The sequence below is a fragment of the Taudactylus pleione genome, unplaced genomic scaffold (genome assembly GCF_031769625.1).
Source record: "Taudactylus pleione unplaced genomic scaffold, aTauple2 ptg001314l, whole genome shotgun sequence".
In the NCBI taxonomy this organism is placed as follows: domain Eukaryota; kingdom Metazoa; phylum Chordata; class Amphibia; order Anura; family Myobatrachidae; genus Taudactylus; species Taudactylus pleione.
The window spans coordinates 11,985,896-12,008,481 of record NW_028285714.1 but is presented as its reverse complement, the minus strand read 5'-3'; the positions used below and the strand labels follow the sequence as shown (position 1 = coordinate 12,008,481).

The window sequence follows — 22,586 nt, the reverse complement described above, 5'->3', positions numbered from 1 at the left end:
AAATTTTAGTTAACTAATGGAGCAAGGGATACATCTTCATGAAGTCCTTTTGGACTGATGACATTAAGACGATGGAGCCAACATACTTCTGCTATTAGTAGTAATCTACCCCTGTCACCATCATGAATAGGAGGAGGTATATAGTCAATCATGCGATATTTCAAACTTGCCAAATTGTTTCCTGCATCTAGAAAGTGACGGGCCACAGGTTGTTCACTGTACCCATTATCCAATGCAGCTCTGATGGCGGAATAATGAGCCGCCATCTGCTCTTTAAATTTGTGTTGCGTCTTACCAATATAACTTAATACGCAGGGGAAGATAATTTGATATACCACGAAAGCATTATTACATGTTAATGCATGTCATATGTTGTATGCCTTCCCTGAGTGAGAATGGGAGAACATGTCACCCGTTATCAGGTACCTACATGTAAGGTAAGAGCATTTAAAGCAACCTGACCTTTTTCCTGGAAAGAAAGTGTTGTCTGGTAGAGTTTTTATTAAGGTTAGTGACATCATTTTTAACCTATAAGTCACATAAATTTTTCCCTCTTGAGTAACAAGACATTGGTTTCTTTTGAGGTAGGCCAAGATCACTATCTGATTGTATTTACTGTATTTAGATTCTTTGTTAATATCAGGGGAGATATTATTAAAGCTATTGACCCATGGTAGCATCTCACTAGAATATGTAGGTGATTGTTTGGGGGCCAACAGAGTATCACAATCAAGGTTCAATGCTCTGCGTTTTGTAAGAATAAGATCTTGATGAGGGTACCTGTTTCAATGAACTCGGTAATTAAGAAATCAATCTGTTCTTCTGCCACTGCGACATCACTGTTAATCCACATGATTCTAACCATTTGAGACAATGGGAGACCATGTTTCAAGCTTGGATGATGGCAACTACGCATATGGAGTAAGGTATTATGATCAGTATGTTTAACATACACAGTTCTTCCCAATTAGGTGTTCTCATTAATGATAGTTACATCCAAGAAATTAATTTCATGTTGATTCATTGACCATGTGAGTTTAACAGGGCTGATAGATGTATTGTGACCTGTGAGTCATTCCAGATAATCATCAAATCATCAATAAATCTGATGTAGAATAAAATTCTTGTATACAGCTCTGTATTTTGAAAAATGAGTTTGTCTTCTAAACTAAACATGAATATATTTGCAAGAAAGTCAATGCGCTAGTCAATATATCAACAATTCCAAAGGAAACCGCAGTCCTTAAGTCCAGTTGATAGTGGACTGCAGTGGTCAGAAAGTCTTGTGTCTTTTAAAAGAGACCAAGTAGTGCACGGGCCAAGGATTGAACAAATCAGCCAGGGTCCTCCCCTCACATAATGACCCAGGTCCGATTGGGAAAGGTATCTGAAATTTAGAGAACAAAAAGGGGGAGCCACATCGTGCAGACATTCAGGTGACTTACTGGCCTCAAATTGTTTTATACTGTTATGACTTGTGGTGGTTCTGACTACCTTCTTTGGTATGCACACTGATTTGGAGTCATTAGCTAGCTGCTTGGAATAAATTGTTTACGTTTGATGCACGATGTGGCTCCCCCTTTTTGTGCTCTAAATTTCAGATGAATATATTTGCGTATGATGGTGCCATGGATGATCCCATGGCACCACCAGTTATTTGAAGGTACAGTAATATAAGAATAATTATTGCGAAGTATCATATCAAGTAACTGTACAATAAAATCTACCAGATTTTTGGTGTATTTATCATGTTGAAACAAAAACATCTTTATAGCAGATAAATCTAACTCATGAGGAATGGCAGTATTAAGGCTTTTCACATCTGCACTAACAAGCCATGCTGTATCTGGAACAAAATCCAATCCTTTAATCTTATTCAAAAATGTTGCAGTGTCTAATAAAAACTTGGGATGCTGTTGGATGAGTGGTTGAAGTAAAGAATCGATATACATAGCAACTGGTTGACAGAGTGATCCATGGGCTGATACAATAGAACGCACAGGTGGAGGGTTTAAACCTTTATGGATCTTGGGCAATGTATGCAAGAGGGGTACAATCGGGAATTCTGGTAAAAAAGCAATGTATAATCTTTATTAAATAATACCTGTGTCTCTAGCCCACACTAAGCAATCCTTAAATTCACTTGCAAAGATGTTAATCCGATCCCCAGGTAACAGCCGGTACAGTTGTTGATCACTAAGTTGTCGTTCTATTTCATTTTTATAATCTGTCAGATCCTGCAAAACAATCCCGCCCCCTTTATCAGTGGGGCGGATAATCAGAGAGGAATTATTGGCCAGAGATTTCAGCGGTCCTTTTTCCAGAATAGTTAAATTTGAATATATGGATGTTTTCTTATTGACAACATTTGTAACCTCATCATCCAAGATTCTAATAAAAGTTTTAATCAAGATTTTTTTTTTTAAATAGGTTCAATAGTAGACTGAGGTATAATTTTTTTTAATTTGGGCTAGTATATCAGAAGAATCTCTAGTTTTGGCATCTGTCTTTTTATAAAAAAAAATATTTTAATTTTAGATGATGTTGCAATGCATATTTTTCCACCTGCCACTGAAGATCCTCAAATGGAACTGTGGGGACAAAGGATAAAACCTTAGACAATAAACTGATTTCACAGGTAGATAATTCATAAAATATTATTTCCTTTTTCCCAGTGGTGGTCATCCTCCATGTCCCCTGCCTCTTATTCTGTCTCCCCCTCCACGCAAACTTTCTCCTATTTCGGTACCTTTGGTCCTAGTAACCATGCCTTAAGGGCCAATATTGGACTTACAGGTAGTTGGAATTTCCAGATCACTCCCTGTGAATTATTTGGCTTGGAGTGCTGCACATATCTGGCTTGAGATATATATATATATATATATATATATATATATACATACTTTTATAACATTGCCAATACATCCCTTTAATAATGTTATTGATAGGGGCCCCCACAAGTTTGTTGCCCAGGGCCCCCACAGACCTTAATCCGGCCCTGAAGACACAGGAGCGGTTGTGGCAAAAGACTCATAATCAGGCCCTTATTGTTTTTATAAAATTATTTACTATATAAAGACTAATACCATAAATTGAATTATTAGATCAATAATTTTAAAAATTGCTTTCCAACAATTTGCACAATATACATATAAAAATTATACCACATTATCATATTGGTCATTAATAGTATACACCTCCTGATACATGGCAACCTTAAAATAAATTTGATATTGAATAATTAAACTTAGAAAGCGTGCTGTAAAGGACCACTCATAAGGCCTTATTTGGGATCCCAGTATCTGAGGAAGCCGCTGACGCTGTGTTTGCAGCAGAGAAACGTGTTATACATTGCCCCCATTCTCTGACTAAGGCTGGAAGTCCCGGGACTGATTACAAAAGAACAGACCGAGTAGGGAAGTATTTACCTTTTACAAATTGCATTTATATTAAAATGACTGCATGACTGTGGAATATCAGCAGCAGGAGACTGTTTTTATAACCTCCACCTACTGGGGATTCGAGTTGTAAGGCTATTCAGCCTAATTTAAAAAGCCTGTCAGAAAACAGCTGTATATGAATGACTGATTGAAGTCCAAAGAATATATATATATCTATATGATTTACAGAATATCAAGCTGTAGAAAGGATCTAATTAATGAGCTATCGAAGTGACTGTACATATAATAAAATAAAAATATACAAAAATATTTTTTGGGGGGATCCCAATAACGCCATTTGATTGGTCATTTACAACACGCTTTCTAGGTTTAATAATTCATTATCAAATTTATTTTAAGGTTGCCATGTATCAGGAGGTGTATACTATTAATTCCCAATATGATAATGTGGTATAAATTGTATATGTACTGTATATTGTGTAAATTGTTGGAAAGCTATTTTAAAATTTATTGATTTAATAATTAAATTTATGGTATTAGTCTTTAATATATTAAATATTTTTATCAAACCAACTGAAAAGCTTTTTCTTTTCCTTATGAAAGTTATTTCATAGAGAGAATAGTGTCATTTAAGTAAAAAGGGAGAAATACCCTTTAGAAAGCTGCAAGTCAGTTGGGATTAAACTGTTATTAATAAGATCAGCGCCCAAGGTGTTTTTTTGTGTATGTCATTATTGTTTTAGCATGCAGGGTAAATACTGGCTGTTTTGCATGTAGCCCATAAATGCTGGACAGCTTTATTTTTGCACTGCAATTTAAATTTGAGTTTGGATACTTTCTTGGTATCTCTTAGAACTTCCCCTCAGTGAATTTGTATTAGTAAATATGATAAATCACTGAAATAAGAAATGGTTGATAAAAATGATTTAAAATTATGAAAGAAATCCAAAGAAAATAATGAATTATGTTAATAATCTCCCTTATTACAGCACATCTAGTGGAACGGTGCTATGCACACAACCCTGAGGTTTTCCAGGTACATAATGTATTATTTATTTTGATGCCAAAGTGTATCGGGAAGCAATGTCAAAGAAAACAAATGCTTCTACATAAATCAATAGTGTGCTTTCCTAAACTGACATACTGAGAGCATTGAACTTTCCTTTCATTCCTACGTAAATATTTTCACCCAAGTTATTTGCAAACAAAAAATACAAGTTTTTATTCAGAACAAGACTATTTGCAACTAAATGCAACCTACTATACCGGCATGCTATATATTTAAATTTATCTTAGTACCATTCACTTACATACATTTCTTTTTGAGAATATAATTTTGAACCTTTCAAGCTACAAGAATAATTCTAATACATGCAGAAAGATATTTTGTGTTGCATTGCTGTAAAGTGAAGTGCACTAAAATTAAGTTACGTCAGTTTATAGTTCCTGGATATCTCTGCCCTGTGTGCTATTGACTGTTTTATTTTTACATTTATTTGTGAATTCTCCAGCCTTCAGGGACTTAGCATACTCTGCCTTCACATGTGCTTTGTATAATAAACCTTTCATCTGCTTCTGGAATCTGTTTTTGCATATGCTGAAAATTGAAATTATAACAGTAATTATAGTGGGACTGAGTGGGTATTTGGCAGGGACTAAAACAGGATCTCCCAAATATTGTGATATAATTAAAATAATTAAATGCTGAACCATACTTGCCTACTTTTGAAAAAGCATTCCAGGGAGATTGTGAAAGCAGCACCTATGGGCACGGCGGTAAAGTGGGTGTGTGCTGCTACGTCTGAGAGGTGTGTCATAATGTCATTGATTTACATAGAAAATAAATGAGCCAAAAAGCAGTTAGTAAGATCTACTTGTTGATGAAAACACACGGATACTTTTCAGAAACTGCATGTAGCCATAGGGATCGTTGTGCCTTATAAACAATGCAGGGAAATAATACTAATTATCTCATTTGAATGTATACAGTATATCTGTTTTTTTATATAACAACTAAATAATGGGGGTAAGGTGTAATCAGGGAGATTGCTGGACTCTACAGGGAGTCAGGGAGATTGCTACTATTTCAGGGAGTCTCCCTTACAACGAGGGAGCGTTGGCAAGTATGTGCTGAAGTATGAAATAGCTCTTAAAAATGTGTCTGCCAATATTAAGGTAGTAAAAAATATTACTGTGCTTTTTCTGGTTATTATGTTATTTGTATGAATCACAATATAATATTTGACACGGTCAAGTCATCCATTTAATTTAAAAGGTACAGTAAGTGTTGCGTTTACTATGACTTAACATTAGAAAAGGAGGACATACAGTATTGCCTAAGTGGCGGAAAGCAAATCAAAATTCATGGCAGTATGGAACACTTTCCTGCTGATACAATCTTTAATGTTCAATTTAAAGTAATCATTCTTTGGAACAACATTTGTATTTAAAAAAATGTTGGTTGTGTTGCACTTAGTATATGGTGCTCAATACTTCATAGCAATGCTCTGTGTTTTATTTAAGCCTTGGTGATTGCTATGGGAGTAAGCATTAGAAATATAATGTACTATGAGTGGTAAGGAGGGTACTTATAATTAATTAATATGAACATGTTACAAAGTTGGAGTTCTGATAGAGACCCACAGAATGAAAGAGAACCAAGCTATATTGGCATGTAGCATAACTGTAGGAATTAATGAGACACAAACAAGGTACTTTTAAATACTCCAATGGAAAATAATCAAGTATTTAAATTGGAAGACTGGAGAACCTTAACCAGGATTGTGTTGAAATGTACCAGGAAGGTGAATGGAATGAACGTTAATGAGAGGAAAAAACGTCTAATCTTGCAGTATGTTAATTTTCCTGATTATCTAAACACTAAAATATTATACAAATTGAATAAAAATTACCTTTTGCGTCTGGACAAACTTTTAATAATTTGTGACAAGATTTAATTAATACTGATGTACATATTTGTAAAAGCTAGACTCCATTTTGTTTACTATCCAATGGAAAAAATACAGTAATAAGTAAATGGCAATAAAATACACAAAGTATGTCTGGAATTAGCATTCTCTCTAAAGTCATAATTTAGTTTCTATGCTGTCATTACAGGTGAGTCCACATACATTTTTCCTAGAATGGGGCTATTTGGTGTGGCATGGACTACAAATCAGCTGTGTTACTGTATGCATTCTGTCAGTAATTCTTACAATATATATATCTAACTAATTCAAATAAAAGTGCAAATAGACATACGTTGTATACTGCTGCTGGCATTTAATGTAGCTTCTATATAAAACTTAGCTGCTGCTTTGTGTAAATAGGCACAAAATTAAGTTCCAATACATGTGACCCACACCATGCCTCATGCCATGTAATGTTATGTTTAATCCAGAGGTCCCCAAACTCTGCCATTACAGTCCACATTTTAAAGGATATTCATGCTTGTGCACAGGTGACTTAATAAGTGCCTCAGTCAATTAGTTTTAATCATCTGAATTCAAGCAAAAATATCCTTAAAACCTGGACTGTAATGGTGGAGTTTGGGAACCTCTGGCTTAATCTGTGATTTTGTACAGATTTCTTTGCTTTCTAAGTACTAATCTAATGTCCCATGTAGACTGTTAGCAACTTTGCAGTCTGCAATAATGCAAATGTTTGGGAAAAATCTGAGCGTACAGGGATCACTGTCTATGTTGCGCCAAGCGCCTCGCCCCATAAGATGCAAAAATACCAGTAAAGACACATCTGTATATACTGTATTTATAAAATGTCAACAAGGAGGTGGCGTGTTCCATAAATGAGAAGTTGAGAAGGAGACATCTTGTCTTCATACTCTACATGTGATGAAAAAGATAGGAATAAGAATGTTGCTGGTGGAATGCCATGCGGAGAAAGTGATTATATATGTGGGTGAGGTCAGAAATGTAGCAGGGAAGTGGTGGAGGGCTTCATAGGTCAGTAATGCTCTACATTTTGTTCTATACGTTATGTTCTACCAATGAATTTACAGAGAGGATTAATAGCTGCAGAATAAATATATTGGTGGAAAAAAATGTTTTTTTCTGTTTTATTTATGTTCAATCTTAGATGCTATTCAGGTGGCAATGAACAGATAGCAGAAATACAGTTGGAGATATTGAGCATTAAGGAAGTGAGTTCAGGCATGGATTTTACCTGGTTTTAAGTAGCATTAAAACCTACAGAAGGATATGTGACTACACCAAGAATAGAGGGCCTTCAGACGTGTGCTGGTTGTGTCATAGTCCATATACTCCCATCCATTTCTACCCTGGATGCCGTTAATGCTATATGTATTGAAAATAAATTATTGAAATATTTAAGGAAATTGTAGGTGAAGGAGTCCTGGTCTGACCCTGGGTTTTGGATTTAAATTTTTTCAAACACCAAAATAATTGTTACAAAAAAACCTTCCTTTAAATACAAATAACAGAACTAAAGTTGTTATCATGGTAAGATGAAAATCTTCACCTCTATAAAGTAATACTGTAGCTTAATAGAATATACTACTATATGGAAGATACATATTATAATGACTAAAATTCTAAATTTATATCAACATGTTTTAATGGTTAGCATTCAAATTGAAGAATCTTAGGGATTTATTTAGTTTTACTAAGCCTTGGAGAGAGATAAAGTAGATAGAGATAAAGTACCAAACAATCAGCTCCTAACTGCCATTTTTCAAATACAGCCTGTAAAGTGACAGGAGTTGATTGGTTGGTACTTTATCTCTGTTTACTTTATCTCTCTCCAAGGGGTAAATATACTAAAGTGAGAGTTTTTAGAAGTGAGTTTTAAAAGTGATATTGCCCATAGCAACCAATCAGATTATATTTCACATTTAAGTTGCACCTTCTAGAAGATAATAGCTAAAATCTGATTGGTTGCTATGGGCAACATCACTTTTAAAACTCACTTCTAAAAACTCTCACTTTAGTAAATATACCCCCAAGGCTTTAGTAAGTAGACCCCTATAACTGCTGCATCTGGATACCTGGCTGCTGCATGAGGGCAGTTAGCATTTACATGCAGGACCTGTCACTGGGTACAAACTCCTCTCTTCAGCTGCTGCTGGCCTCTGATTTGTGCCAGCTAGTGATTTCAGTCATTTAAATTCTGAAACCTATATCTGCAAGCTCAACTTTTTATTATGTCACAATTCTAATCCTGAGTCCCTGACCTTTTGCTATGTTTGATCATTCCTTGGATAACAATTCTGTACTTCGCATTTGTGAAAACTGAGGCATCAATAATAAGAATCCATCATTAACTGACAGAAGAATCCATACCTTTGCCTGTAAACTTGACCTATATATAAACTTTTTAAACCTATCTTTTGGTGGGAACAAAATCTGTAATCTAATTTAGCAAACTAATTAGTATGCTTAGTGGTACACCCCTAAATCTTAATAAACTTAGCTTTATTGATAGAAAAATAAATGACTGGATCTGTTTATACTCTATTATCACTCAGCGGGAATTATTAATATAACTTTATGAGTTTTATCATAAATACATTTAAATTATATATAATTTTAAAATGACTTCACTGTAATCATAATTTTGTCAATGACATTCAAATCACTAGAAACACTTAAATAGCAAATTAACCATATAGCTAGTTTGAAAAAAGTTTAAAATAATACACAGTAATATAAAAAAATTAAATTTGGTTCAATCAAACTTAACTGTGTGTATATTGATAGACCACCTGGACACAAGCTAGGTATGCACTCTGTACCCAATGAGGCACAACACCCATGCATATGAACATGTAACTCATTAAAACAAGATGTTAAACCATATATACACAAGGATTACAGTACTCACTGCCTCAAATACAAATAATACATTATTTTGCATTGGAACAAATGTAATTCATTTCAAATGCCATCACTCTTCTTGATTCGAATTGTCTAGTAAGCAGGCAATCTTGTTGCTAACTAGGTAAAATTAATCCTATGTAAATAATTTAAATAGCTAGTGATCAAAACACCCATATATTTAAAATGACAATAAACAAGATGAAATTGGCATAGACCAATTACCAACTACCCATTACCTGACACCTGTATCATTTGAACAGAATATAGGGGTCTATTTACTAAGCCTTGGATGTAGATAAAGTGAACAGAGAGAAAGTACAAGCCAATCAGCTCCTAACTGCCAAGCCACAGGTTGTGCTTCAAAAATTACAGTTAGGAGCTGATTGGTTGGTACTTTACCTCTGTATACTTTATCTCCACCCAAGGCTTAGTAAATAGACCCCATAGCTTCTGTATAGCAGTCACAAAGTTCTCAGGGAAGCCAAATTTGTGTAATGTGATATACAGGGAACAAGGGCAAAAGCCTTCTCTGCATCCATAGAAATAATAACAGAAGGATATTAACTCCCCGCGATGAAAAGTAACTGAACCACAGAAATTATCTTTCTAATATTAACAATGTAGTGATTTACCCATATAAATTCTGTTTGATTAGGAGAAATTATAGAATGCAGGACTGGTTTCAGAGATTTGTAATCAACATCTAAAAACGAAATTGACCTGTATGAGCTAGGAAACTTAGGATCTCTCCCAGGTTTGGGTAATTCTTTTATAGTAGCAGAGTTAAAATAGGAAAGGATCACTCACTTAGAAATAATTGTATTAAAATCTTCATGGCATAACCTATTAGGCAAAATCTTGTAAAATTCCAAGGAGAATCCATCAGGACCCAAAGCCTTCATCAGCACAAGTTATGATTTAACTTATTGGCTATTCAAAATTATGTGAGTGCTGAATAGTCAATAAGGTGCCATTTTTCAGATCCAACAGTAACCGAGTAGAACCAAACTACTCATCTCTAATGAAAATAAATTTTTATTGAGGTAAAAAAGATCGATGGATGGTTTTACAATAAATAAACAAGAATTTATTAAATGATCTAAAATCTGTGGTCTGCAATTATTTATATAGATGTAAATAGTCTTGGGGTAGCATGCAAATATAAACACAATGAAAAAATGTTAAAATCAAAAAAGACACCACTAGAATCCGTTCCTGGAATAGTCGCTGATGAAGGTTTAATTTTGACAGGCGATTGCACGGTATAGACATCGTTATCGTGCAATTTGCTGCAAATCGCCTGCAAATCGGGCATGTAAATGACAAAAACGACCAGTGATGCTCCTGCCGCTGGTCATTTTTGCCATCTATCATCGCCCGTACATGCTGGTCAACCTGACGATTCTGTCAGGTTCAGCATGTACGGGGATGATGGATGTGCCTGGACTGAATGAACGAACGTTCAGTCTAGGCACATCACAAGACATACAAACGACAGCACAATTGCAATGTCATAATTGTGCTCTCGTTTGTATGTCTATAAGTGGATACGCACCTTAAGTGTACAGGGTACTCGAAGGTTCAGTTCATATCTTAGATATCTAGCTTATATGTGGCTACTATTAAAATGCTGAAATATTAGTTATAACATTTAACATTAAATAACTGCTCCAGGACTGAAATAATTAGTATATATTGACTTATAACACATTTTACTGCTTGTGATATAAATAGACATTTATGTGGGAAAATGTTTCCATTACTCAAAACTTAAATGATGATCCTATAATTTAGCAGAATTGAGACATACGGGTGAGTTGATGTGTATAATTGCATCCTCTTGCCATGCATTTGTAGTAGGAGTTATACATACACTACTGGTTCATATAAGTTTGCAGATACACACATGCTGCAGCAGGAATAAGGGCTTAATTTAGATCTTGGGGCTGATTTTAGGGGGTAAATTTACTAAAGTGAGAGCTTTTTAGAAGTTATTTTTAGAAGAGATGTTGCCCATAGCAACCAATCAGATTCTACATAACATTTAAATAGCACACTCTAGAAGATAATAGCTAGAATCTGATTTGTTGCTAAGGGTAACATCTCTTCTAAAACTCACTTCTAAAAACACTCACTTTAGTAATTTTACCCCCTGTTGTATTATGCATATATGTGTTTTAACACAGCAAGGCATTTACACAATTTATTACATTTCTTTTAATTGTTGGAGTTTTGTGGTACAACAGAATCATTTATAACAGAAAAAAAAGTTTATATGTTTCTGTAAGGAACCATAAACTAAAAAATCACCTTTAACACCTGCCATTCACCATATAATTAATATATACATATTAATTTAAGTATGCTAATTTCTATGTCATTTATAGTTAATACTGTATATCTTATCTAGTATAATACATTTGCAGATAAATTGTATGTTATTAGATTTTCATAATTTTATATGTTATTAAGACCTCTATAATATTTCCTCATTCTAGGCCCCCCTGGTGAGCCAGGGACACCAGAGATTAGAGGTACTAATGGACCACATGGAAAAGTAGGACCTAATGGAAATACTGGTGATACAGGTAATGGTACTTTATGTCTGAATAATGCAACAATACATTTTCTATATAGGTAGTTTTTGCCCATTCAGAGGTATCTATTATAAATCTCAGGGGATATTCACAATTGAATCATACCAGGAACATGAAGCTCATGAGAGTATAGTGAATTGGTTGATCAAAAGTCAATTGTTAATAGATACTTATTTTTGAAGAGTCAATTGATAAAGAGTTGATTGATAAGGAGTTGTGAGGATTTGATGGCTCCTGACTGGAATGTGGCCTTAATGGCTGATGTATGCTTGGTTGGTTGCAGTCTTGAGGACTGGTATGTACTTGGCTAGTTGCAGCCTAAATAGCTGGTATGCACTTGGCTAGTTGCAGTCTTGAATAGCTGGTATGCAATTGGCTAGTTGCAGTCTTGAGGACTGGTATGCACTTGGCTAGTTGCAGCCTGAATAGCTGGTATTCACGGAGGAATATCAAGAATTGCTGTAAAAGTTTATTGCTTGCATAAATATACAGACAATGAATTGCAATGCAGATAGTGCGTATAGCACTGAATAGCAGTGCAGACAGCTGGGTGCTTATTAGTGGATTGTCCACACAGCCACAGAAAAGCTGCTGAGAGTGATGGAATGAATAAACAAAAGTTCACAGAACTTAAGTGCAGCAGACACTGCTAAAGTACTTGCTGGGAATCCACACATACACTAAAATGTGACAGACTCTGCTCCGGTGTCACTTGCAGGTGGATCACACACATGTTGGGAAGCAGCAGCCACTGCTTAAATGTAACTTGCAGGGAGCACACAGATGCTGATGTGTTGCAGGTACTGCTCTTATGTATTTGCAGGAAAATCACACACATGCTAGAAAGCGGCAGCCACTGCTTAAATGTAACTTGCAGGGAGATCACAGACACTGGACATGAGGAGCTGGAACACACAGGAGGATAACCATTCACTAGAACCAGAAGCCACAACAAATGCTACAGCCGGCATGGAGTGAAGGGCTGGCTGTAACTTATGCGATGCATAATCCAATTAAAGGCATTTCCTGTAGAGAGCCTTTCCTAATGACTGCTAATGTGCACCTGAGCTGTGCATACAGACAATACCTGATTCATTAGTGTGCAGCTGAATACAGCACACAGACAGACAGCTAGAGCTGTACACAGACAAGACAGCAATCTGGCTGCCTGTAGCAGCTGGAACATGGATCAGGACAAGATGCAGTGTCCCAGTGACAACTATAAGTGGGACCTGCCAACAAGATAATCCGCTTTTGCGGATCCTTACAGTATCTCATACTTACCTACTCTCACTGCTTGTGCAACAGACTCAAACATTTTGTAAGTGCTTCTGCAATCAATCTATAGAGAGAGAGAGAGAGTGGGTAGACCAGCTGCTCAGATTCTGCCCACTTCCCCAGTAAAGTGGCTGGACAGGGGGCTTGATCTGACATGTTTTTCAGAGGTCTATTTACTAAGCCTTGGATGGAGATAAAGTGAATGGAGATAAAGTATGAGCCAATCAGAACCTAACTGCCATATCACAGGATGTGTTTTAAAAATGAGAGTTAGGAGCTGATTGGTTGACTTTATCTCCATCCCAGGCTTGGTAAATAGACCCCACAGTGAGCAAAACCATGCACCCCTTTAAAATTCTTTATTAATAAAATATATATATTTTCACATCAACGGCTTTAGCTTCATTATCAATATAGAAAAATTTCATTTCTGCTCTACTCATCATCCTGTGGATATGTAATATGTTGGCATTGGTGTTAAAACAGAGAACTGTTAGCTCAAATAACATCGACTGTGCACAATGTTTTAGAAAATGAACCATGAGTTGCACCTCTCAGATACACATTTTTCCTAAGGGAATGTTAAGCTTTTGTGCATTTAAATTTCTTATTTCTCCATATAAATACTACTATAGAAAATGACTTACAGCTTATTGATTTAGTTTTTCATTACAACTCACACTGATTATCATGGTCACCTATTTATTTTAGTCAAATCCCATAGCTAAACCAATACTATTATTCCTCTGTGCTACTAGTATTTAGTATTTTTTAACTAATTGACTTGTATATTCCTTTTTCCTTTACCACCAGGTCAAAAAGGGGACAAAGGTGATGATGCTAGTGAAACAGGTATAAATAGTATACAGTTATGATGACAAAGGTGCTATTACTGGCAGTAATAGTAGTAATAATAATAACAATAGCAAATAATAACACAAATGAACAAAGTTTTAGAGACAAAAGATTTCTTGTCCTAGATACATTAGTACAGTTTATACATGGACATTCACCTTCTCCTAAAATCTGATACATCCAATTAGAAGACACTTTTTATCCAGTCACATCTCCAAATAAACACATTTTACTGGGGAGGCTCATACTTTGCTGAGCATTGCTGTAAGTAAGCCTCTCTTTCACCACAGTCCTAGAAGTAGTCTCTACGTTGTCCATACTGTTACTGGCAATCATCTTTTTGCATGTGAACACATTGGAAAGAGATATAATAGATGTCACAACATATAGCACTGTGAGGGTAGCAATTAACCTTTTCCCCAAAGCATCCAACCTCCCCACTGCATATTCAGCCTTTTGTAACTCTCTTTGTACTATAGCATAGAACTGACAGCAAAACACATTCAGCCCTCATCTCCTTATATGTCGGACCAACCAATAAAAAGCATAGAACAAACTACCTAATTTCTAATTTTGAAACATAGGGACTGATTCAGTATGGATCACCATTGAGATTGCAGCTGTGATAACGCACGCAGTTCTGCTGCGAAAATATGCTAATGTTTGCAACCGCTCAGCCAGCATAGAGATGCCCTCTACCGCTTTCTCACATCCATAATACCTTGCAGTCCTGCGTAAACATCGGTAACATCAACGAACATTGGCCTGTCATGCACATTTACAATAGTTCGGACCTGTCTCAGAAATGGCAAGTCTCGTCACACGCAGTGAGTACACAAGCTGCATATGCCATCGCAGTGTCTAATTTATGCACGCACCATGTAATGATGTTTAAATGGACTGGCACACCTGCATTTCTCCATCCACTTCCCCGTCACTACCCCCAAACGCTGACGGCCTGTCACTCACTCTGCGATGGCTTTCTATGTACCTGCATGATTGCAGTGTGATCGCAATGCGGCAGCTGCGCAGGTGCACTGCGGTGCATATGCACCATCAGCCAATCTGCGTACGTGGTTACAATTGCGATCAATGCTGAATCAGACCCATAATCTAGAGATAATGCTCCAACTCCATGATTTTCAGTGGGTGACCTGAGGCTATGCTTTATATTGTGCATCATTCGCTTTATAAAGTATATGCAAATGTTGCACATGTATTATTAGATAATGTATGGTGTAGGATAATATAGGGCATAATTATTTATTATAACATTTTAGACCTGATGATAAAAAATTCTCATCGTCACTTAGCACAGCAATAAAAAATGAAGTAATGCCTGAATGCCTTATAAAACATGTGCAGGGTCAGAGGCTCTGATAGAAACCTTCTCTGTGATGTGGTAGAAGTGAAGTGATTGCTAATAGAGTAAAATATTGTGAACAATTGAACAATTAAACAACTGAAATACATTAATATAACTACAGTATGCATTATTATAAAACCAATTGAGCACTTAGGGCATGATTCTGAGTAGGACCAAGCGGCCATGTGGATCCCACTGGAGTGATGTTTTTCATTTGCGCATGAGTCCTGATTTTATTTGTATAGAGATTGCAGTGCAAATTCAGATACAGTATGCAATAGCAGAAAAGTATGGGTCCTTCCTGGATGGTGACTGGGAGGTAACGGGGTGGCTAAACAGACACCTGAAGATGTTGCATCTTATGGGAGTGCAACATGTGTGTTGCTAATAGTGGTTGCCAAAGGGGTAGTGTAAGTTTCAATGGTGTGACTGATGGTGCATCTAGATGCACCGAGAGGCATTTCAGTGTCTACGGACACTGTGAATAGGCGTCTCAGTCCTTGCACATTCGGACACATGAATGTACACCAGGGAAGGGCTTAATTGTGGCATTTGCATAAAATTTGCAAACATGACTGAGACAAAAGGCACACACACTAATGTGTTTGCATCCGTAATAGACTCAGGACTTTAATGTGTAATAATTTTTTTGGGAAAAAACTATTATTCTTACTCCTAACTCACAAAGGCATGTTTGACTTCTCCTTTTTTTTATAGCTATTGATTGTAAAATTAATGTGACGTTTTTAGTCACTGTAATATGAAATAATGAATACACTTTTTGTAACAATAATCTCTTCATCCCCGCTCTAACCCCTCTATTTACTCCCTCTCTCATCCCTCCTCTCTCTTAAGCCTAGCTCTACCCTATATAATTGCCCTCTATGTAACTTCCTCTGTTACTCTCTACCTCACACTACCCCCTCTACAAAACTTTCTCTCCAAATTTTCCCCCACTCTACACCCCTCGTTTCATGCCCATCTCTCTTCCTCCTCTTTCCTTTTCTCTCTCTTCACCTCCCTCTCTCAAATAGCTTCTGCATCACCTCCCCAATCAAATCTCCTCCTTTCTCTTCTCCCATCACCTCTACATTCCCCCTGTCAGTCACCCACTCCAATCCTCTCTCCATCCCATCTCCAGCCCTTAGTCTATAACTCTCTCTCCCTACATCTCCCTCTACATCTATCTCTCTTAATAATTATATATGATGGTACTGCCATCATAGGCTGGGTGATTTATGGAAAAAAGTTACTAGAGATCCAATTGTATCCCCTCTTTCAAATTTGGGTGTGCTTCAAATTATGTATGCTTTGGTGGGGGAGATCTTTTCCCATCCCTAGACTTCCTTACTTTCTGTAGTGTGTCAGGAACCGTTCTTACCCTCAGGGTCATGCTGCTCTGTCCTGGCGGGAGTCCCAGCCTGGGGGCTCACAGAGTGTGCTGTTTATGGGTCCTCAGCATGGCAGTGGTCTTAGAGGCTTAGACCTCTGGTGGCATTCCTACTGGCTCTGGACACTTGGTGCCACCATATTGGTCATGGTCAGCTGATCAATAGTATACAGTGACAGTGAGGCAGATGTGCACCTGACTGCATCAGCCAATCCCTGCTAGACGCAGGGTATAAGTATCCTGCTCTAACAGCACTCAGCCTGAGCTTCATTACTGATACATGTCCTAGGCTCTACTCAAGGCTAGTGGTCTTAGGCTCCTTGACAATTCCACTCTGGCTTCAGTGTATTTTTCAACTCCTGTCCCACTCCGGTTCCAATCTGTGCTCATATTCCGGTCCTACTCAGGATCCAATTTGTGCTTCAAGTCCGGTCCCACTCCAGTTTCAGTAAGTGTTCCTAGTCAGTTTCCACTACAGCCCCAGCGTATACTCCAAGTCCAGTCTCAATCCGGTCCCAGTGCCTGTTCTGTCCAACCCCAGTCTGGCTCTAGTGTCTACTAAGTATTAGTCCTAGTGGTTGCTTATGCATACTGTCCTGCTGCATATGTATTGTTATTTGTACATCTATGAGGAGGAGTTTTAATACAATCATCTCCTCCCATACCACAAGTGAACAGGTACATAGGTCTCTCCTGGGCAATCCAGATTTCCCAGCCCTGACATAGTGTAGGGGATATTACCAGCTAATAACACTGATCCCCAGACAATAAACTATATGGTGGTACCTTCAGTATTTGGTAAGATGGGTTTCCCCCTCTTTCAAACAAGGGTACCCTCAACTTTGCAGGTGCCATAGTGACATATATATAAGGACTAAAAAATCCCTCACCATATTCTTTTCAATTATTTGTTTTACCAACAGTGACATTATTATGCATTTGCATTATGATGTTATTACTTCCCGATACCCCTTGGCCACTGCCAGCAGTCCCCACTGTAACTGTTGGAGAGAAAGATAATTGTTTTTCCTACCCATCACTGTGGAAGATGAATGGGAATTGTTCTCTGCTGTCTTAACTCTACTCCTCCTCTGCAGTGAAGGTTTTAAGGATAAACTGCCTCTTTATTCTGAAAATATAATTTATTGGTATATTTGACCTTCATTTGCATTATTTTTTAGCTTTGATTTGGAAAAACTTGATTTTTTTTATGTTTGGCATCTGCTTTACTAATATGAATGACCTATGAACCAGGCTGTTATTTGCAGGAGAGTTGTCTAGTTGATTTTTTCTTTATCAGCCTAGGCTTAAAAACCTAAGGCTAGATATTAGTTGTGTAGGTAGACCCCATGGCATTTTTTAGATTATATTCAAGCTTGCATAGATCTTAGGGATGGCAATAGTTTTGCGGTGGGATAGGGGTTTTGAAATCAACAGCATGTTCTTTTCAGAAAAGATGTGTGTTAACCCCCATGTTTTGGTTCTAATTCATTATTGTATTTAGTTTTGGATTTCTTTAATGATGTATAAAAACAACTAAAATCGACTACTTTTTGTTCCTATAGTATTATTAACATAAAAAAACATTAATTTCCAGTAATTTCTTATGAATTCACAGAACCTTAAATCACACTAGACGGTTTTACATGCAATCCAAAACAAGATTCTGTTTTTTAGATCCTAGATCCGAACTTGGTGAGAAGACCAGAGTCGGGACTCGGTTCTAATCAGAACCCCAAAGTGGTCTGAGCCAGGACTCAGTTCGACCCACAATCCCATTTTCAGCAAAACCGAACCACTACAATCAAACAGACCATTAGTAAATGCTGTATGTTGGGCTTAGAATGTGCTGTCAATCTGTAGCAGGTGCCCTTAATTTCTAAACCTCAGCAAACCCACCACTTACTTAAGTTAGCCCCTTATGGGGCATATTCAATTGGGGACGAGAATAGGAATAACCCTGCACCTGCGAGGTTTTTCCTACGGGAGCAGGATTTATGCTATTCAATTAGGTGCAGGGTTTTTTATTTTTGAGCACTGGAGGGTTTTTTTTGAGTGACTTCAGAGCAAGTCTGGGGTTTTCTGAGCTCAAAACCCTGCAATCACTTTTTTTATTGAATACCGCGGGTATCGGAAGTGCTCATACCCACAGTAATCAAAAATTGGGACATATTAGATGGTAGAACTGACATATTAGATAGTAGAACAACTACACCTCTTGTTTTTATGTTTGGTATTTTTTATTTAGTACAGCAGTTTGTTTTGTAACCTGCTAATACTGTGCAGGACTGTGGAAAATGTAGAAGTTTTTTAGATACTTATTAATAATAATTGTAAAAAATGCAGGATGTTTTTTTCGTATACAATAGCAGTGCTTTTCAGAAGCTTCCATTTCCAATTTGCAAGAAGCTGCACATTTTTACATTTGTTAATATTTACATGTTCTACCACTTGATCTTTAGCCTAAATAGTAAACAACTTGCCTGAAACAATTATTTTAATTATTCTACCATTTTCTTTCCAGTGCTATTACAGATTCTTCCTGCAACTAACTGTTTTACTGTTTTCTTACACAAACCCACAATTGTATTTTTTAAATAAAAAGTTGAAACATTTCAGTGTTAGCTACACTAAATAAGGTTTTGTATAGACTATTAACCATGGAAATCGTCTGTATATGTGAACATATAGATGAAAATAAAAAAAAAATAAAAATGCTACACTGAAAAAATATTGACAAAAAATATCTAAACTTTAAACATTTGCAAATGTACAACAAACCTTATTGTTTATTGAAAAACAATTGCATGATTTGCAATCAAGTATGGCTGTTCAGAAAAAAGGTTTGTATGATCCTCATGCATAAAATCTTAAGTGTCGCTGAGAAATTTATTGCAGTTTATTATGTACAAATATGTCATTTAAAAGTATATATTTATGTATGACTTTATGTTTTGTATTAAAACAGAAGTAGAAGTTGTGTGATGTAAATTATCTATGACTTGTGAGACATGCCTGTGGGCAGCTCCCAGTATTTCCACTTTTGGTAGGATCTGTGTTCATATTTTCCATCCTGGAAAGTAGATATGAGTAGTTTGGTTCTACTCAGTTACATTCGGATCTGAAAACCTGCATTGTATAGACTATCAAGTTCTCACGTGTTTTGGATAGCCAATAAGATAAATCAGAACTAATTTGTTGAAAAGAACTGAGTAGACCCAAACCGCTCATCTCTATTAGAAAGGAGAAGGAGGAAGGACCTATCAAAAAGTGATTCCCTGTTAGTAAAATATTTGTATGTTTTCAGTAAATTAAATAGTTGCTACAAATATGTGAAAAGAAAATTAGTGACTGGCACCTAGTGGAAGAAGATTCATAATGTTCAGTACACACTGGCAGATACATTGTCTGATCAATTGATTGGCCAATATATCTTGTGTGCTTTGGACAGTGTGTACCAGTGATATGTCTGTGAATAATGTTGTTCACACATATATCCCCCTTAGAGCCTAGCCCTAACCCCCCCAGTGGTGCCTGTCCCTAACCCTCCCCCCTAGGGGTACCTTACCCTAACCTGCCTCCCACAAAACCTAGCTGTAACTCCGCTATGCTGCCTAAACCTAAATTCCCCCCCCCTGCGCAAGACTAACACTAAGGGCGCCCCGGCTTACCTCCGTTTGGGCTGTCTTCTGGATCCTGGCATCGGGATTAAGATAGTTGTCGGTATTTCTACCCCTAACCTTAAATCCCTTGTCGGGCTTCCCCCTTTAGACATGACTACATCCCGTGCTGTGTGTATGGGCATTGGACTCACAGCCAGATAACAGATGATGGTTGTTAGGTGTGTATGAACAACCATCATCTGCAGATATATCTGTTAGGTGTGTACCCAGCTTTAGTCTGCAGCCAAAATGAAGATAGGGGGCTACACAAATTATTCCTAAAATGGCACAGTAAGAGCATAATTTAAGAATGCTTAACATGAGCAAAAAAGATAAATTATATTTTATGGCAGCATGGGAGATTTTCTGGTGGTACAATCTTTGAGGTTTAATTTACAGTAGCTTCACCATTTTGTGTTTTTATAATAGCATAATCGGTTGTTCTAGTTTTTTTGTAATAATATGTGATGCCCTTTGATTTATGATGTTCAATACTTAATATCAATGCTTTGTATTTTTATTTCAGCTTTGGCATTTGCTAGGGGAGCAAGCATTGTAAATAAAATATTTATTACGAATGGTAAGGAAGGTACTTATAATGAATCATTATTAATATGTTCCAAAGATGGAGGTCAGGTGGCAACACAGAATGAAGAAGAGAACCAAGCTGTTTCAGGTGTTATCCAGCAGTTTAACCTCTTTACTTACCTTGGAATTAATGACAAAGATACAAAAGGTACTTTTAGATACCCAAATGGAAAAATAATCAAGTATTCAAATTGGAGGCCTGGAGAACCTAATCAGTCAGGGGAAGAGGATTGTGTCGAAATGTTTCAAAATGGTGGATGGAATGACCGATCATGTGAGGAAATACATCTGATTATATGTGAATTTTCTTGATTCTCTAAACATTAAAATATTAATACAGTAAGTGTGATACACTTAAGTATATGTCTTGTGTCTGGCCAACTATTAATGTTTTGTGATGAGAATTGAAAAATATGAATTACATTTTTGTGATAACAAGAATTATTTTTATGGACATCCTAGATAAAAATGCAGTATTAGATGTCAATAAAATATTGTGTTTAGAGTCAGCCCTCTCTCTATCCATTGCCTAAAATGTCAATTTGTATAAACATATGCCAGATTATCAATTATGCCTTTTTAAATATTGAGAGCTTGGCACTATATTTTGTTCTAAATAGTTATGAGCAAAACATTAATTTGAGGTTGAAAAATAAAGATTTTGGTGGAAAACTAAATATTTTTTTCTGTTTTTTCTTAACCTTAGATGTCTCTCAGATACTTCATATACTAATGAACAGAAAGCTGAAAGGCATGTGCTGGTTGTGTCAAGAAGGTCCAGGAACCCCAATCAGTATCTGGTTGGAAGTCCCTGAATGCTCTATGTATTGGAAAAAAAATATTTAATCATTTAAGGAAATAGTGGGTAAAGTAGTCCAGGTCTAACCCTGGTTTTAGATTGAAATTTTTTCTAACACCATAATCATTAATACAAACAATCCTTTCTTAAATGCTTAAATTACACTGCTAAAGCTGTAATCATGGGAAGATGGAAATCTTCACCACTGACTATACAGGAATATTTTAATAGAATAGACTACTATATGGATATTGAAGAGAAGTATTGTGTTGACTTCTCTAAACCACAATTTTGAATTTATACACTGATATCCTATTAGCTGTGATAACCCATCTTTCCAAGGAAATCTTTCACAGGCAGTGTCGGACTGGGGCATGAAGGGCCCACAAGTGAACTTAATGGCAGGGGCCTGGTGAAGGGGCGTGGTCAGCCTTTGGTAGGTGTGGCCATCAAATGGAGGGGTGTAGTCAACTAACATTACTTTAATTAAAATATCAATAATCGGTGAACCCATTAAGTTAGTTACACATATATATATATATATATATATATATATATATTTATATATATATATATATATATACTAGGGGTGTGCACCGGCCACTTTTCGTGTTTTGGTTTTGGATCTGCATCTTTCTTCGTGTTTTGGATCTGGATTGGTTTTGCCAAAACCACCCTTCCGTGTTTTGGGTTCTGGGTTTTGTGGTTTGGATCTGTATTTTCTTGAAAAAAAGCATAAAAACAGCTAAAATCACAGAATTTGTGGGGTTTTCTGCTCCTATGCTATTATTAACC

At 36.5% G+C, this 22,586-nt stretch overlaps 1 protein-coding gene across 1 annotated transcript in view; it reads left to right on the top strand.

The window, feature by feature from the left end:
• LOC148443260 (pulmonary surfactant-associated protein D-like) overlaps positions 1-21,304 on the top strand; it is a 37,510-nt gene extending 16,206 nt beyond the window's left edge. The window contains exons 2-5 of the mRNA XM_088463096.1: positions 11,755-11,847; positions 13,939-13,983; positions 19,505-19,585; positions 20,931-21,304. Coding sequence (XP_088319222.1) covers positions 11,755-11,847; positions 13,939-13,983; positions 19,505-19,585; positions 20,931-21,304 — 593 coding nt within the window. The remainder of the gene's footprint in view (positions 1-11,754; positions 11,848-13,938; positions 13,984-19,504; positions 19,586-20,930) is intronic.
• The last annotated feature ends 1,282 nt before the right edge of the window (positions 21,305-22,586 follow it).